We start from the raw sequence: 17,635 nt of genomic DNA, 5'->3' as shown, positions 1-17,635 counted from the left end.
GGTAACTTTTCTCATAAAAGAGCACACTACATTATATATTGTATACTGTACATGCAAACCATAACAAAACGAAACTGGGTAATAACTAACAAACAAAGATGTAAAAAGGGTCCTGCTCATATTCTTACAATGTACACAAAAATAGTAACTTGTTACATGAGGATGAGGTACATGAGGTATAATAGCTCATAGAGGTTATGGGGGCATTTCAGGAATTTGGGAAGCTTGCCTGAAGAGCTAAGTGTTCAGATACCACTCAAAAATTTGGAGGCCAGATGGTCTTGTTGTGTGTGTGAGGGCATTCAGCAGAGTGCGTGAAGCCCCAAAAAAGACCTGTAATAGTGAATTGGAATCTTCTTTCATTTATTAGTCCAAATTCTGAATAGATGATCAAAACGTGACACAATATAGCTGTGACACACTGAAATATACCCCACACTGACCAGTGTTAATAGCTAGTAATATAATACAGCGAGAGAGATGTCAGGTAGGTTAAGCAATACAAAAATACACAGAGCTGTTACTAGGGTGGTCCGACGTGCTATGGCACAGAGCACCACAAGACAGGGGGTGCTGTATGGTGGCACCTATCAATTTTCTATTTTAATCATTCTCCTTTTTGATCACCGGCATCTCCTCTCTGTGTCTGATCACAACCCTTACCTATATTCACCCTGGCTGACTCTCCCTCCATTCCCTCTGCTGCCTGGCTACCTCCCCTTCCAAACCTAAGTGACCCTTCAGTCACATTCACCTTAATTAAAGGCTCACATTTTAAAATACTGTCACTGTCATACCCCGGACTCGAGCCCATCACCTCTTTCATGGCAGGCAATGCTACTTCTGGCCCAGGGCACCAAAATGTCTAGTTATGACTCTGAAGTAAGCCACAGTGATTCAAAAGATGATAGCATCCAGCTAACACACCTCTGGGTGATACCAGGCCTGGGTGCCTATATGCATTATCACTTAAAGAAGCTTGTGTAAGACTCAACACAGACTACAAGTAGTAGCTACTAAGAAGAAGTAGAACAAATAAGTATCTTACAACTGCATCTCTGGCAGTAAAGCTGAGAGAGTGAACATTTTAAATGACCTAAGGCCTTCAATTAAATCCATCTTGGAAGCTGAACAAATAAGTCATTTTCTAGGAATGGTTACCATAAAATCAAACATCCTATAGAATGTCCAAAACATATGTAAAATTTAAAGAACTGATGTCAAATTGTGTATATAATTAATTTCATAATAGATAACATGTTTGATTTCCAAGATCAAACCCAATATCACCGGGGATGCTACTAAAACCCTCATACACTCACTGGTCATCTCCAGATTGGACTACTGTAACCTCCCCCTATCTGGCCTCCCCAACTCTCATCTCTCTTCTCTCCGGTCTGTCCTCAATGCTGCTGCTCACCTTCCTCTCCAAATGCTCTACATCTGCCTCCCACTCCTACAAGCCCTCCACTGGCATCCCTTCACTTTTAGAACCCAATTCAAGGTTCTCACACTAACTTACAAAGCCCTCACCCAATCTTCTCCCATTTACATCTCTGCTTTCATCTACCTTCACCCTCCTGTCTGCCCTCTTTGTTCAACTAATGCACACTGCCTTTCATGCCAACTGATTACTTCCTCCCACTCCCGCCTCCAAGATTTTGCCCATGCTGCTCCACTCCTTTGGAACTCGCTCCCTCTCCCCATCAGACTCTCCACCTCTTTGCAATCATTCAAACGGGCTCTCAAGACCCTCTATCTCTGTAAAGCCTTTCAGCTCTCATCCAAACTTGCTGCTACTGTACATGTTCCCTCCTCCCTGTCTGCCCCATCTGTGTCACACCTATATGCCTACCCCTCCATTTTAGAATGTAAGCTCTTACGAGCAGGACCCTCTACCCTTTTGTGCTTCTCCCTACTTTACTGTCATCTACTTCTTACTCCCCACTAGGTCACCTAACACTTGGTTGCTTATGCTCTGCTGCTTATGCAGGTGTTATGGTCGCTAATGTAGCAATGTATATTATCCATGTCCTTGTCTTGCATTGTATTGTATTGTACTGTAAGTCACTGGTCACCTATTTGTTTATGCTTTGTGAGGCACTGCGGAACACTTGTGGCGCCATATATATAAATGATAATAATAATAATGCTGAATTGTAATATTAGTTTGTTACCAGTCACCATGTGAAAAAGGCAGCAGGGTTCACAATTTAATCTATTTCCATAACAAAAAAACAGGTGTGCTTATAAAGACACAGAGCTGGTGTTGATTATAGCAGCTGACAAAAAATAACAAAAAGAGGCCCCGATGATCCCTTTTGAAACATAAAATATAAATAAAGGATTCGTGTCTGCACTTGAAACTACACCATATAATAATAAAATATCACAATAGCTGTCAATTATTATTAAAAATGTATTGTCCAAAACACATTGACTGCAGTAAAATTTGTACAATATAACTGAAGAGAACAAATGTTAACATAGAAACAATGTATTGCAACATTAAAGGAAACAGTGCTCTGCCTTTTTAAAGATAATGTATTTGGCGTCATTAAGGATGTAAATTTTCATTGACAATAAAAGAGATCCCCAGGCTAATTGAAGAGCTATTATAGAGATCATCCTCAGTGACCTCATATAGATGCAGAAAGTCAGTGTTTTGAATCCATCTTATAGTAATTTATTACCTGATCCCAGGCATATTGTAACAGATATTGAACGTTGGATAGTTGAAGACAAGTCTCCACACACCCAGTAATTGCAGGCAACATACAGTATTGGCAGCAGCAGCTAGAGTCAGAGAGTGCCTCTGAAACAGTTGAACTAGTTCTGCTTACATTGTGGCGCTGATGTCACCCACAATGAGGTGGAATATGGGAAATGAAGTCCATATATTGGAGAACAAATAGCTTTAAGAAGTTTATCTGCTGACATTTATTGTAATTATTTTATTTACATATAAATCTAGGTATTCTATATAATAGCAGGAATGTTTTTAGGAAAAAAATTAAATGGACATTTAATAAAAAAGGCATGGGGTCCCCAAATTTCCACAGGGCCCCCATAGATCTAGCTATGCCCACCATCACCCCCATCCTCCTGCCCCAAACTACTTACCTCCAAAACCCGGTGCGCCGCTCCAAATATCCTCACTGAAGCTGGGAGAAGGCGTGGCCATGGTCCAGGGATATCATCATAGCCACGCCTCCTCTGTGCTTCTCTTAGTGAGAGACATATCAGAGGTGAGGGGCCAGCGCTGATGATCTGGTCCATGCAGCAAACTGTTTCCTTGTCACAGGCTAAAGTGTGCCTGTGACTAAAAAGCAGTTTGCAGAAGGGATCATCAGCGGTTACTCTCTTTGTAATGTTGCTGAAGTGAGCTGGGTGCAGGGGGAGGTGGGCCCCAGAGGTGCTGCATGCCTCATAGCAACCCACGGTATGTACTGTACGTGCCTGCCTGAACCACTTATAACTTTCACCTAAGCCCATGACTTTTAAACTCTTTTACCTGTAAATACTGTACTACAGTTCATTTTTTCAGTGGCCAGTTATCCTACCAGAATGTTTTAGACTGTTACAGGAAGCCCATACAAACAAGGAGATGACATACAAACTCCACACAGATGGTCCCATGGTTACATTTTATGTACAGCATTCTGAACAGCTACAGTGTACCGTCATTTGAATCATATGGGACATAATGTAAGGTAATAAGGAAAGATTAGAAAAATAATATCCTAACTTTGCTTCTAGTCCTAGAGAATAACTTGAAAGTGTATTTAAAATACATTTATACTGTTTAAATATTTTGGTACTCAGGACAAAATGCTAATTAAAATTTAGGATGCCCTAATGGAGTTGTGCTATTTATCAGAACTCTGTGCATGTTTCACTGTACTGTGCTTTAAAATTAAAATTAGTATTTGGTTCCACCGGCATGTTGTGTATTTTACCAATGATGAGATATAAAAAAATATATAAAATGTAGCATTGTCTGCCTGCTATACTGTAGATAAAATGTCTACAAAATGGCCCAAAGTGGTAAACCACAGCGCTCATGGAAGACTGTTAAAAATATTACTCAATGCAGTCATTTAAGTATGAATGAACTCACAAATATTCAAACCTATTGGCACATTAGTACAGTATTATTATTGTTTATTGATAAGACGCCACATACATACATACAAATGGATAAAAGTAACAACAGGATATGTAAGTACAGACTAATACAGACAGTATATCAGTTTACATGGATACATAATTACAGTGCAGTTAGCATAATTATGTAGAGAAGACAAATGGGACTTTGAACTTGACCAAATTTAACTCACATTTTTTAGCCTATCTACAATTTGAGAATTTATTGCAAATATTGGAAGTTTAATTCTGATGCACGATCCACTTTGAAATAATATTTTACGTCTCATATATGGTATATGCAAAAGTTCGCATTCTTGGTGAAAATGCCTGTTTTATTGAATCTCTATGTTAAAAGAATTAAACACAACCCCTGTAGGGCACAAACAAGATTTATTTCTGCATATTTTAAAGCGTAATTACTATCTATTTGCTAAATTTAACAGAGTGAAAAAATAAATCAGTGAAGGTAGCGTGAACAAAAGTTTATAATTAGCAGGAAATTAGATTGGGTAGACAGAAATATAGAATTATTTCCGGTGAATTAAATGCAACTCAATTAAATGTAATTGGTCTGGTGATTGAGGTATATAGTTTTAATGACTTTGGTACCATAAATTGCCTCTGTATTCAATTTCTTTTGTGAAGTCATCCATTTTGTTGTACACAGTATAGATAAATATGAGGCTAAAAATAGTTGCACAAACCTTTATACCAAGTTCTATGTTTTCTCCGCCATATACATCCATTCCAGGATCTAGTAGGCCAATCTCCCCAAAGAACAGTCTGTTCACAACAAAAGAGCAGCCGATCATGGCAGGTGTTCTGAGTAAAAGAAAAAAAAATAAGATACATTATGAGCACGGTATATAAGTTATGGTACATATGCTCAAATATGATGGAATTTAACTTCAAATAAATGGCTTTCTAAGATGTTTAAATCATTGCATATAATATTTCATAAATACATACAATATTTGGCCATAACTAGTGCTCATGCTAGTGATCTTCCCATATGTCTGTGTATATCAAGTTTAAAAACTTTATCTATGCTTTAATTATGCTATCTGTAGTGGATGCTAAGTTGTATGTTTGCCAGATTGTGCAGTGTACAGTTATACTACTTTTACACCTAAATCCCAAGTCCGACCCAAGATTTTGAATACTGGTCCATCCCAGTTCAGACCCAGCTTCAGACACCGTTTACACTGAGCTTTGACCCGGGTTATTTATTTTGGAGCCGTTTCCACTAAGGCCCGACCTGGGTCGACACAGCAATAACCTGGGTTTTATCTCTAGTGTAAAAGGGGTATAAGCAAATTGGTTCTGTGCATGCCCACAAAACAGGCTGACCACATATGTGGTGTGTAGATTTACTTGTATCTGCTAGCTATCATGCTAGCTTGCAAATGTAAAAGCGAAACAGGACAGGGAAGGAGCAGTCTAATGTTGGCTGAGCACTGTAAATTTGTAACAGAGATAGAGGACAGGTGCAAATAAATGCTAATGATGATGGCAGAATGTCGACTTTCTGAATGTTGAAAGCCAGAATTTCAACACATGACTTTAAGGTTAGTGTTAGGCTTCAATTAGTGTTACAGTTAGAATAGGATTAGGGTTAGGTTAGAATTAGGTTTAGAATTTGGATCAGAGTTAGGTTTATCTTAAAATCCAATTGTCGACATTCTGACTGTTGTAATATAGTATTGTCACTGTAAATGTCGACATAATATAGCTTGCCACTGTTGATTGACTGATTGCGGATTCACTGTTGAAGCTGACAGGTGTTATTTAATAAAAAAAAAATTGTACACAATAAGGAGTTAACAGGCATATTCTAGACTCCACTATTTCGATAGGTATTCAATGTTAACAGTAGCAGTTGATGATAACATGTTCAATATGTTGGCATAAATTATGTCAACTTGGAACATGTCAACATTGCCATAAATTCTATCAGTCGGAGGAAGCAGACAGAGGCTCTGCGAAACACGTTGCTTGATATTCGATATCAAGCTAGACCATTGGTGACATCACTGTTGCTATTGGCAACCGCCGAAGGACCATGTGATTAATAGGTCCAACGCCACACACTCACTCAAAAATGGTGAGTGTGATTCATACATCATTATTTTGTATCTGCTAGTAATTATAGGTTTACACTATATATTCTTTTCTCTCTTAATTATATGAAGGAAACATCAAGATTCCCGTAGATCTAAAGGAAGCGCCGGAACCAGCCCCCCTTTTTTCTAACATTGCCATAAAGTCAACATGTTGACACTCACCTTATCCGTAATTTTAACTTTAAACCCAACCCTAAGATTTGTAGTGTTATTATATTTGCGTAATTAGACATGTCATATGTAGACATTTTAATGATGTTCACATGGTGCAGGTGTCAATATGTAGTATGTCGACATTTTAACCGTGTTGACATAGTACAGTTAACAGTGTGGTGTCACCATTATTGTCTATACAGTCACTGTAAACATGACGACTGCATACCGGAGTAGCAGAGTACCTGCTGTATTGTTGATTGTGTTTTTTCTTTTATTCAAACATGATTGCAAATGCATTTTTCTGTATCAAAATAAAAGTTTATTAAACTGGGTGGACTTTAAGTGTGTATTATGTACGCCTGATGTAAACCTGATGCAAATGCTATCTCTTCACTTGCATACTCGTACTTTATTTTAGCAAAAGCATATTGAGGATGACTCTGGGTTGATGCATCCACAGCCACTTTTCTGTCTGGCCGCAAATGTTACTGCTAACTCAGTGGCGTAAATTCATCCCAGATGCCCGGAGGCAAGATATAATTTGGTGCCCCCCCTGTCAGCACCGCTGACACTATAATGTAACAATTTGCATGCAGACAGGCTATAGATAGACGAAGGTAGCATCTGATGGTCTGACATGGAGCTCTCCACTAGTGTATGGTGGTTTCCTAGGTGCTAGGAAGAGGAGCCATGTATTAGCCGGCCATGACAGTACACTCTGGGTACATAGTTACAGCCCTAAGTGGGGTGAATATGCTGTGAACAATGGAGGAGGTGCCCCTTAAGAGCTGGAGCCCGGCGGCAGGCGCCTCTATTGTCTCCCATAGTTCTGCCCCTGTGCTAACTACATTATGGTAATGTGAGAATCCTCTTTTATATAGCTAAACTCGGTGTGACTGCATGTGGAAGCCTTCCTCTCCCCCACTGTTGTTACACCTGCTATGACACCTGTCATCCTTAGTGTCTGAACCCATGATGGATATAAAAGATCCGTCTGAAACAAACATCCCATCCCTACACTGTTAAAAAGCATGGAGAGCATCTGAAATGCCTATGACACTCCCACGAAACAGAAAATTGTCCGGAAGTGTCCAATCCACAGATAGCGTGATTCATCAATAGAAAGATCAACCCGTATGTACTAGCAATCTTTGTCCATGTATGGATTCTGGATCCAGGGCATCCATAGAAGCCTATATATTGCTTTGTCACATGTTGAGTATACCTAAATCCATGGGATCTGTGCACATTGTGACTTGTCTGTGAGTCAGAATAAGCCCCATTCTGTCTGCATTCAAACTCAACATGAAAACCTCTTTACATAGTGTAGAGATAGCTTTGAGATAGCATAGATACATGATGTTATTAGTAAATAATGCTAAAGTCACATTACCCTATTTATAAACAATATAACAATATATTGAACTATCACATACACTAGACAGAAAAGTTTCTTGACAATGTTAATAAATGCCAAAATTTCATTTGCATTATACAGTACTATGTGAGTAAAACAAATATTAAATGCAGATACATGTGAAATTTTTATTCAATTAAATGAATTACAGCTGTTGTTTTTCCATTTTAAATCAAGTATGAGCCCACATATAATTGTGTTGCAACTACGTGAATTACATGAATTGCACTTGATAGCCCTAGTTAAGCCCCTCTCCAAATGTAAGGAGACGCAAGCCTACAATACACATATGCATTTTGCACATTTTCAGTGTGCATGCGCTGTTCTGAAAATGTGTATATTAAGCAAAAAAATATTTACTCCCACTTCTAAATAATAGCATATTGCTAATGACTGATAGTCATCATGTATTTAATACAGTTAAATGTCATTTCAATTACTATTTTAGTAAAAGTCTCAGATACAAGTAAGACTATTTGCATGTTTGCAGAGTCAACTTATCAATTTTCAACAACATATATTTTCTAATTAACTGTACAGCTATGCCTGCATCCTGATGAAAACCAACCAATGAAGACAACTGATAAAACAAACTGAACATTTCTGCTAAAGTAATTTTCAGTCACTGATGTAAACTCCTGTTCTCTTGATTTTCCAATAACCAGTCAGAGATAAGATAATCACAAACACTGAAGTATGTATAATGTATATTAATAGGATTATGAATATTTTGCTTGCATATAGGAAATGAGAAATATATGGGATAATGTACTCTATACTGTAAATTATAGATTATTTCTAATATCTGTAATAATATACAGCAGGTGTGCATTAATCCCTATCAAAACTCATTAATCATAAGCGATTACATAAGCTCTCACTGTTTTACCAGACATTATTTACAGGAGTTTATAGATACATTAAAGCAAATGATGAAATATATTTATAAATGCTTGATTGATCAATAAATCAGACTTCTCTCAATCATAAAATATTCATTATGACACAAACATAAACATATTATGTATATATTGCACACATGGATATAAACAATATAGATACAATTGGTAGAATATTTCTATTTGATTCAATATATCCAGTGTTGGTTGCTGCTTTCAATGCTCTATAGAACATTGAGAAAAGCAACTGACACTTGATATTTTTACCCAGTGACTCTGCCATGGAATATCAAAGAGAGCTGTTTGCTATTCTTACTACTGCTAGAGACGAGGGTCTTATAACTTCAGATGTATGTTTGTCTCTAACTAAGGAACTAAGGAATTCCCAAAAACACCTACTATTTATACCCTGCCAACATTGCACAAGGATTGTCATAGATCTCCGGGCAGACCAATAATATCATCCCATGATTCATTATATCAACCAGTCTCTCAACTATTAGATTGCATTCTTACACCATTATTACTCTTGAAAAAACATTCTTAAAAGAACACTACAAGCTTTCTGAAGATCCTTCTGGATATTGGCAACATCTCAGCTGATACTTTGCTGTGCTGTCTAGATGTTTGCAATTTCTATATGCCTATTTCTCATCAGGCAGGGATGTTGGACATGTAAGAATTTATTGTAGCAAATCTCCCATCCTCTATGTTTGACCATACGTTGTTTTAAACTCTTTTGGAGTTAACACAGATACACGGAACTATTTTCTATATGAAGGAGATTTTTTTTTGCAATTACAAGGGTGTGTGATGGGGTCATCTGTTGCCCCATCATATGCCAATATATTCATGTTCAATGAAGAAGATAAATTATTTTTTTAGTGACCCCATTGTGAAATCACATATACTTCTATACACTTGTTACATTTCTGATGTATTCATGCTTTGGACAGGAAGAGTTGACACTCTGGAGACAAATAACCTTGAAGGTTCAATTAAGTTCACAAACACCTACAGTTTGGTAGAGGCAAATTTCTTGGATGTCAAGGTCACAAGGGAAAATGGTAGACTAAATTCTGATGTATACAACAAAAACACGGATAGGAATACATTTCTATTGGTGTCCATGTCACGCTCTGGACTATTAAAACCACTCTCTTACCAGTTTGATGACTGTTCAGGCTAGTGCTGAGGTCTGCTCATGCTGCACAGTGCTCCCAGCTGGTGCTGAGGTCTGTCTGTGCTGCTACTGCCTCGTCCACTCAGTGTCCTGTTAATGAGCATGGAGATGGCTTTACGCAGCCCCTTGCCCACAGTGTGTCTTCGCAGCATGATGGCACACAGACTGCATGCCAAAGTTCTCTCCTAAACAACAGTATGGGTGCAGCCATGTTGGAATCTGACACCTGATGTCCTTTCTCTACTCAAAGTGCTGCTGTCAGACCAGCTGATCGCAGCATGCAATCCCTGGGGATCCTCCCCTTTAAATTCCATTTCCGTCACTTCTTGCTGAAGTTACAGCTCAGTGCTGAGCTCCCAGGTACTCTGTATCTTAACAGTCCCAGGCTGTTATATCCAGTTCCTATATCTGGCAAACAAGTCTCCTATACCATATTGCACACCAGTCTGTTTTTTTCCACTGAGACTTGATCTTACAGCCAACATCAGTCCAGCCGATACCTCCAACCATCAGTTTCATCCGATGCTTCCAACATTGGACTCATATCAATTAATTTCCTGAATTCATCAACATCGGTCCCAACCGATCAAGTTCATCAATTCATTAATATCGGACTCATATCAATTAAGTTCTTCAATTCTTCAACATCGGTCTCAAACCGATCAAGTTCATCAATTCTTCAACATCGGATTCAAAATCATCAAGTTCTTCATATCATCAACATTGGTCTCAAACCAATCCAACCCTAGCATGACAATCCAGTTCCCATCCAAAAGCATTGAAAAAAGGCCTTCCCTTGTCCGAAATTATGTGAATAGCAAGGGTTACTAGTGATCGATCAAATATTTCAGCTAAATTTGATATTTTAATACAGAAATTTGTGAGCAGAGAATATAATATCTCTGAAAAAAGGGAAAAGTGATTGAAATGCAGAGGGAAAAACTGCTGAGTACTAAATTTAAAAATACCACCAATGTTAATCTCTGGATCAGCAACTATTCTGTAGCCAGCCTGTAATTTGTCAGGCGACCTAAGCCCTTTGGCCAAATGTGGCCTCAGATAGAGACTTACCAGTCTTTAGGAAAGCATGCCCCATGGTGGCATTCAACAGGGACAGTAATCTTATGGACAGACTTGTGCATACTGACATCACAGGATGTGATTTTCCTAAGATACCCAATGTATATTATAAACCAGCAGAATGCTATAAATGTAACAACTGTACTAATGTGTGGTTATATGATTTCTGGAATAAAGTTTAAACATGCACCCTGCTTGATGAGAAATAGATGTATATAAACTAAAAACATCTAGACAATACAATAATGTACAAGGTGGGATGCTGCCAATATCCAAAAAGCTCTTCAGAAAGTTTGTAGTGTCCTTTAAGAATATTTTCTCTAAGGGTAATTATAGTTGAAGAATGAAATCTAATAGTTGAGAGACCGGTTGCTATAATGAATCATGGGCCAATATTATTGGTCTGCCCAGAGGTCTCTTGTGTAATGTTGGCAGGGTATAAAGTATAGGTGTTTTTGGGAATTCCTTAGTTAGAGACAAACATACATCTGAAGTTATAAGACCCTCATCTCTAACAGTAGTAAGAATAGCAAACAGCTCTTTTTAATAATCCATGGTGGGGTTGTGGCATAATTTCTTATAAACATTATGATCAAATAGTTGCCAAACCACTGTCACCCTAAAATCTTCAATATTCTATATAACTATGGCCCTTTATCAGAGATCCTGATTACAATGTCCTCATATGACCCTAAATCCTCAAGAGCTTTACACTCTGCTCTAGAGAGATTTAAGTGGATCTTACAAGGTGCTGAAGACTTTGGATATATATATATATATATATATATATATATATATATATATATATTTATTTCTAAAAAGTGGTGAGAATCAGGCACTCCCTGGTGTAGTATTTTCAATCATAAAATTTACAAAGGTAAGTATTATGTGTACCACAATAAATTGATTTAAAGGCACATCAGGGGGTATTTTATGGAACTAGTATGGTCTTCCCTCACGGTTAAAATTCTGGTTATGAAGGGGGACTATCAGGATACACCTGGAGTTGAAATTTTCCACTTGGTCCCCAATGTTCCTCCCCGTATATATTCAGTTAGAAGCTCAGTATAGATTTCACATGTGGGTATATGAAAATAAGTGCGCTCTCATAGTGCAGTAATTTACTATGAGTTTTTAATACATATACAACATTTACAACATAATACATAAAAGAACAAAAGCTCTTACATTCAGATGGAAAATCTGGGAGAGAGTGCATGTAACAACCGCAAAACACCTCTATGCGTTTCATCACCTACACCCACTTCACTGGGCTGGACTTTGTCAGGAGGATAAATTAATGCTCTGTAAAAACCCTTTATATAGCCAAAAGCCTAATTGCACATGCCATCTATGGCGTTTCCGGAAACACCATTTTGAGCGGTACTGTGCATGCGCAAGATCACTAAGTGCCGCGATAGCGCAGTAATCAGTGACTATTATAGTTCAGAACTGCCCACTGTGTGCTCTTAAGTTCACAGTGAAAAGGCAATCCTGCTTAGGTGGCCAAATGGGGCTAATCTAGTACTGAATTCCCATCCCAGCGGCTGCTGCATATGTGTATATAAATAGACAGCATCTAGTGTTGGCGGCCATTTTCCTGAAGAACTACCAGACAGTATGGACATCGCCATCTTGTTGTTGGGCAAGATATCTGCTGTTAATCATATACAACTGTATTATAACATTGTGTACATACTAAACTTACTACTAAAACAATACATTAATAATTGCAAATAACACTTTGACTGTAAAAATATAAATATATAAAATGTCTGAATAAAAGCAATATAATCAATAATTAATGTAAAAATTCATATACAAAGGCTCTTAGCTAATAAAGTAGAGATATAAAAAAACCACCAGGTGTGCCCATTATTAATAAATCTTTGATATGGGTACTCTAATATTAATAATATAATGTATATAAAAAATATATAATGTATCTAAAATATATAAAAACTACACAAAACATAAAACACTAATGTTTGTTAAAAATCAGAGAACAATAGACCATGAATAATTGACAAACTAAAATTCATATATGAGGTAGAATGAGTGGATAAATATAGGAATCAAGGATAACATCAACACCATAATCATAAAAAAGGTGTAATCTCATACAAATCATTTAACCCATGTGGACACATAGTGTTTAGAGTGTATATCCAAAAGACAGTTCTTTTTCTCGATCTCCCCCCCTAGTACCCAGTTGAAAATGCTCAATAGCCTTATATTTTAGCTGTATGGGGTCCGAATTATGATATTTCAGGAAGTGTTTAGGCACTGAATGGTTATCCAATTTGTTTATAATGCCTCTTACATGTTCCTGTATGCATAACTTTAAGGTTCTCTTGTTTTTCCAACATATTTTAAATGACAGGGGTATTCTAACTGATATATAACTGAAGTAGTTACGCAATTCATATAATCCTTTATTTTATACTTCTTAGTGTCATTAAAATTATTAAACTTATAGTTTATGGGACTCACATATTTACAGACATTGTACGTGTTGCATTTAAAAAAACCTTTTTTGCTACAAAGCCAGGGTTTGGTACTACTATCAATAGGTTTTAATAGACTAGTTTAAAATTGGTTCTTTAAGTTCCTTGCTCTCCTAATTTCTATTTGTGGCTTTTCTGGCAGGATGGAACTGAGGACTGGATCTGTTTTAAAAATCTTCCAATGTATATTAAAAGTATTCCTGATTTCTTTCTTTTTGTCATTATATTGTGTCACGAAAATGACCTGATTTTTGTCATGATCTTATTTTTATATACAAGAAGATCTTCCTGGTCTACTCCCATTGCCCATTCCTCTGCTTGTGCAATTAATTCCTCTGGGTATTCCCTACCCCGAAATCTATCTGAATAGAGCTGTAGTTGTTCATTAAATTCAGTATCTGAATTGCAGTTCTTACAGTATTGTAAATACAGGATATTTGTTTTCCATTTTCTCATATGCCCACTTTTATAGTGGACATAGCTATTTTTAATCCACCATTTTCACAAAATTCCGACTAACAACACCATTACTTTCCCCACTCAATATCAAATCTAGACATTCAACTTCTTCTTCACTGATCTTATATGTGAAAGATTGTATTTATTATCCTTTAGATACAGCATGAAGTTATCAAACTCGTCCATTGTACCAATCCATATCATGATGATATCATCTATATATCTATAGTAAGAAATAAGCTTACTTGAAAAATAATGATTCCCATAGATATATTTCTGCTCCCAGCTTCCCATGTGGAGATTGGCAAAGCTGGAAGCAAACACCATACCCATTGCTGTTCCCACTATTTGTAGATGAAATTTATCACGAAATTTAAAATAGTTATGACTTAAAATGAAACCCATCAAAGAGCAGATAAAATCCTTATGTGTGGAATCCAAAGACCGGTCTGCCTCTAAAAATTATTTACAATTCTCTATACCTTTATTGTGTAGTATTGATGTGTATAGAGACTGGATGTCTACTGTAGTCCATTTGTAGCCATCTTTCCACCCTATATCTTTCATGATCTTTAAAATGCCTGTTGTATCTTTAAGATAGGATTTTAAATTATTCACATACTTATTAAGAAAGAATTCCACAGTGAGAGCAGTTGGATGTTACAGACTCTATCCCTGCCACAATGGGCCTTCCCAGAGGATTAATAAGTTGCTTATGTATTTTTGGTAAGCAATAAAATGTAGGAACTACAGGATAGTTCTTAATGAGGTACTGATACTTTTCTTTATTAATAACCTCTTTATGTAGGACATCTACTAAAATGGTTTGAAGTTCATCCACAAAACTTGTGGTTGGATCACATTGTAAAGTGCTATATGAGACCCAGACATTTAAAAGCATTAAAGCTTCTTTTTCATAATCATGATGATCCATGATTACTAATCCACCACCCTTATCAGCCTGTTTAAACACAAGTGAATCATTGCTTTTAAGCTTTTAATATATATATATATATATATATATATATATATATATATAGTTTGTCTGCAGTGTTTTGCCATATAAAGTGACTGGTATATGGACTAGCAGCAGTGCTGGCTTTCTATTTTTGACACAATTAATAACCAATAATTATTTTGCTTGCCAAGCGCTAGGATATCAGCTATCAGTGATCTCACTGATTAGCTGAAAATCTCTTTTTTGTGAGCTGCTTTGTTTGACTTGTCTGGCTGCAGCTCCATTCTGCAGCTGGCTAACAGCAGGAAAAGCTGAATCTCCTAGAAAAACATGTAGTGATTAATTCAATTTGCCATTTTTCTCCTTACCGCTCTAATCACCATAGTATATAATATTTAAAATCTTAATATTTCACCTAGATAGTAAACTTATTTAACAACAGTAGCTGCTCTTATCTTTTGCATAAAAGGGACTGTAAAAATTGTAAATCTTGGTAAATCAATAAAAAGAAGTAAATACAGAGCATACTGTATATGTCTCTCTTGCGTTATAGTAATTTACACTGAATATTAAAGTCATTACACAGTGCAGTCATTAGGATACTGATCCAGGAAGACTGTGCTTTAAATAGTGACAGTGAAGCACACATAAACAATCAGTAAAATCATCATTATAGTTCTACCCAAGACATCAATTGCAACAGTTACTAGTAAATAAAACTTTATAATTTTTCTTTAGAAGTAAGTACTGTTTAGTAGAACAGTATAAACACAACATAGGAGCATCAAGAACAGTAAATTCTTTGTTATGCAATTTTACTTTTTACATAAGCTTGGGTTTTATAGTCACTAACTTTAATTTCACATATATGTGAGTATACCACCATACAAATTTCTCCACTTTATATTTATGCTGTTTTCTCAGAGGAAAAGATAAAACATAACTAAATCCACAAACAAATAAAGCATTTTTTTACATTCTGCTTAAACTCCACAAATCATACATTAGATTAGGGATGTGCAGGCTTGGATAGGTTCGAGTTTGCACGTGGAGTTCGGATTTTTCCCTCCAAAAAAACGGAACTCAGAAAGAGGCAAAACGTCATCTTGCACGGACGAACATCATCATTCCTGGACAAAAGTCCAGGAATGATGATGTTCGTCCGTGCAAGATGACGTTTTGCCTCTTTCTGAGTTCCATTTTTTTGGAGGGAAAAATCCGAACTCCACGTGCAAACTCGAACCTATCCGAGCCTGCACATCCCTACATTAGATTATAGTAATTAAATAATTATCCACTGGAAAACATGACCCACTTAATCAATGAGCACCATTGTGAAAACCTATATTTATACTAGTGGCACCCAGTTACAGTACAATATATTTTCAACATTTGTGAATATATACGAGTACTGAAAATGTTTTGTTTGTTTGCATATTGTATTAGAGAAAACCACAGTTAAATATGTAATTTTAAATTTAGCTGCGTGCTAAAACAAATCTCAATTGTTAAAGATAATTTAATTATTATAAAAATGAAAATGGCTGCGGACAAAAAAGTTTATAGTCCAATGAGGTCTGTGGGGTAGATATGCTGATACCGCTTCTGCCCATGTATTAAAGTGAGGTTTGATGTTAAATGACAGGGACGCTGTGCTCCCCTGTCATTATCGCTGCTGTGCTGGGCAATGTATGAACAGTCATTGGCACTGACCATTCTGACAGCTGCTGCTATCGATATAGACAGCCGCAGCTGTCATTCCCCTATTACCACAGTGCTGTCCCTGCTGCAGCGACTGCCGGCTCTGGGCTGCACACGAGATCTTGAGATGCATGTGAGATACCACGCATGTCCATTGGAGCACTACAGGTAGCTTGATGTGTTTTGTCTTCAGGCATGGATCACTGAAGGGGGGAGTTTTCAAGGTGAAGCAGGAAGAGTTATAGCAGTACAATGCATACCATTATAATTCATCTACCCCTCAGTGGCGTAAGTTCATCTCAGATACCCGGAGGCAAGTTATAATTTGGTGCCCCCCCGTCACAGCCGCTGACACTGTAATATAGCTTTTCGCAAGCAGAGACACCTGCAGTTGCACTCAGAATATAGACATGCCATGGAGGAGTGAGACAGAAAGTTGTGGGAGAGGGGGCGCTGAATGTGTCACACTGACAAAAGAAACTGCTGAGGAGCAGCAACACCAATTAGTAAGGACAGGCTATAGATATACAGAGGCAGCAGCTGTTGGTCTGATACGGAGCTCTCCACTTGTGTATGGTGGCTTCTCAGGAGTTGGGTAAAGGTGCATGTATTGGGCTGCATTGACGGTACACTGCAGGGACATAGTTACAGCCATAAGTTGGGTGAATATATTGTGGCCCTTCAGTGCTGGAGCCCGGTGGCAGACACCTCGATTGTCTCCCATAGTTATGCCCCTGCTACCTTTGTATGTCTTATGGCAAGGGTACTATTAATAATTACTCTTTAGGCTGTGACATCTTTAGGAATACTAAAAACTATGCAGTTCAAGACAACAAAATGTCTAGTAACTCTAGTGAATATATGCATAGTTGAAATAATTGTAGATTTATTAAGCTTTACATTTGCAACTGAAGTTATTTTCCGTCAATAGGAATAAACAATATCTAGCACAATTACAGCATACTGAAATACTGAACATTAGTTTCAGAATAAGCATTTTTGT

At 37.2% G+C, this 17,635-nt stretch overlaps 1 protein-coding gene across 1 annotated transcript in view; it reads right to left on the bottom strand.

Annotated features, from left to right (window-relative positions):
• Positions 1–17,635, bottom strand: part of GALNT17 (polypeptide N-acetylgalactosaminyltransferase 17) — a 492,961-nt gene that overhangs the window by 80,156 nt on the left and 395,170 nt on the right. The window contains exon 6 of the mRNA XM_088445857.1: positions 4,854–4,971. Coding sequence (XP_088301983.1) covers positions 4,854–4,971 — 118 coding nt within the window. The remainder of the gene's footprint in view (positions 1–4,853; positions 4,972–17,635) is intronic.

The sequence above is a fragment of the Taudactylus pleione genome, unplaced genomic scaffold (genome assembly GCF_031769625.1).
Source record: "Taudactylus pleione unplaced genomic scaffold, aTauple2 ptg000391l, whole genome shotgun sequence".
NCBI lineage: Eukaryota > Metazoa > Chordata > Amphibia > Anura > Myobatrachidae > Taudactylus > Taudactylus pleione.
The sequence above is the reverse complement of the archived record's forward strand: the minus strand, read 5'-3'. Positions and strand labels throughout refer to the sequence as shown.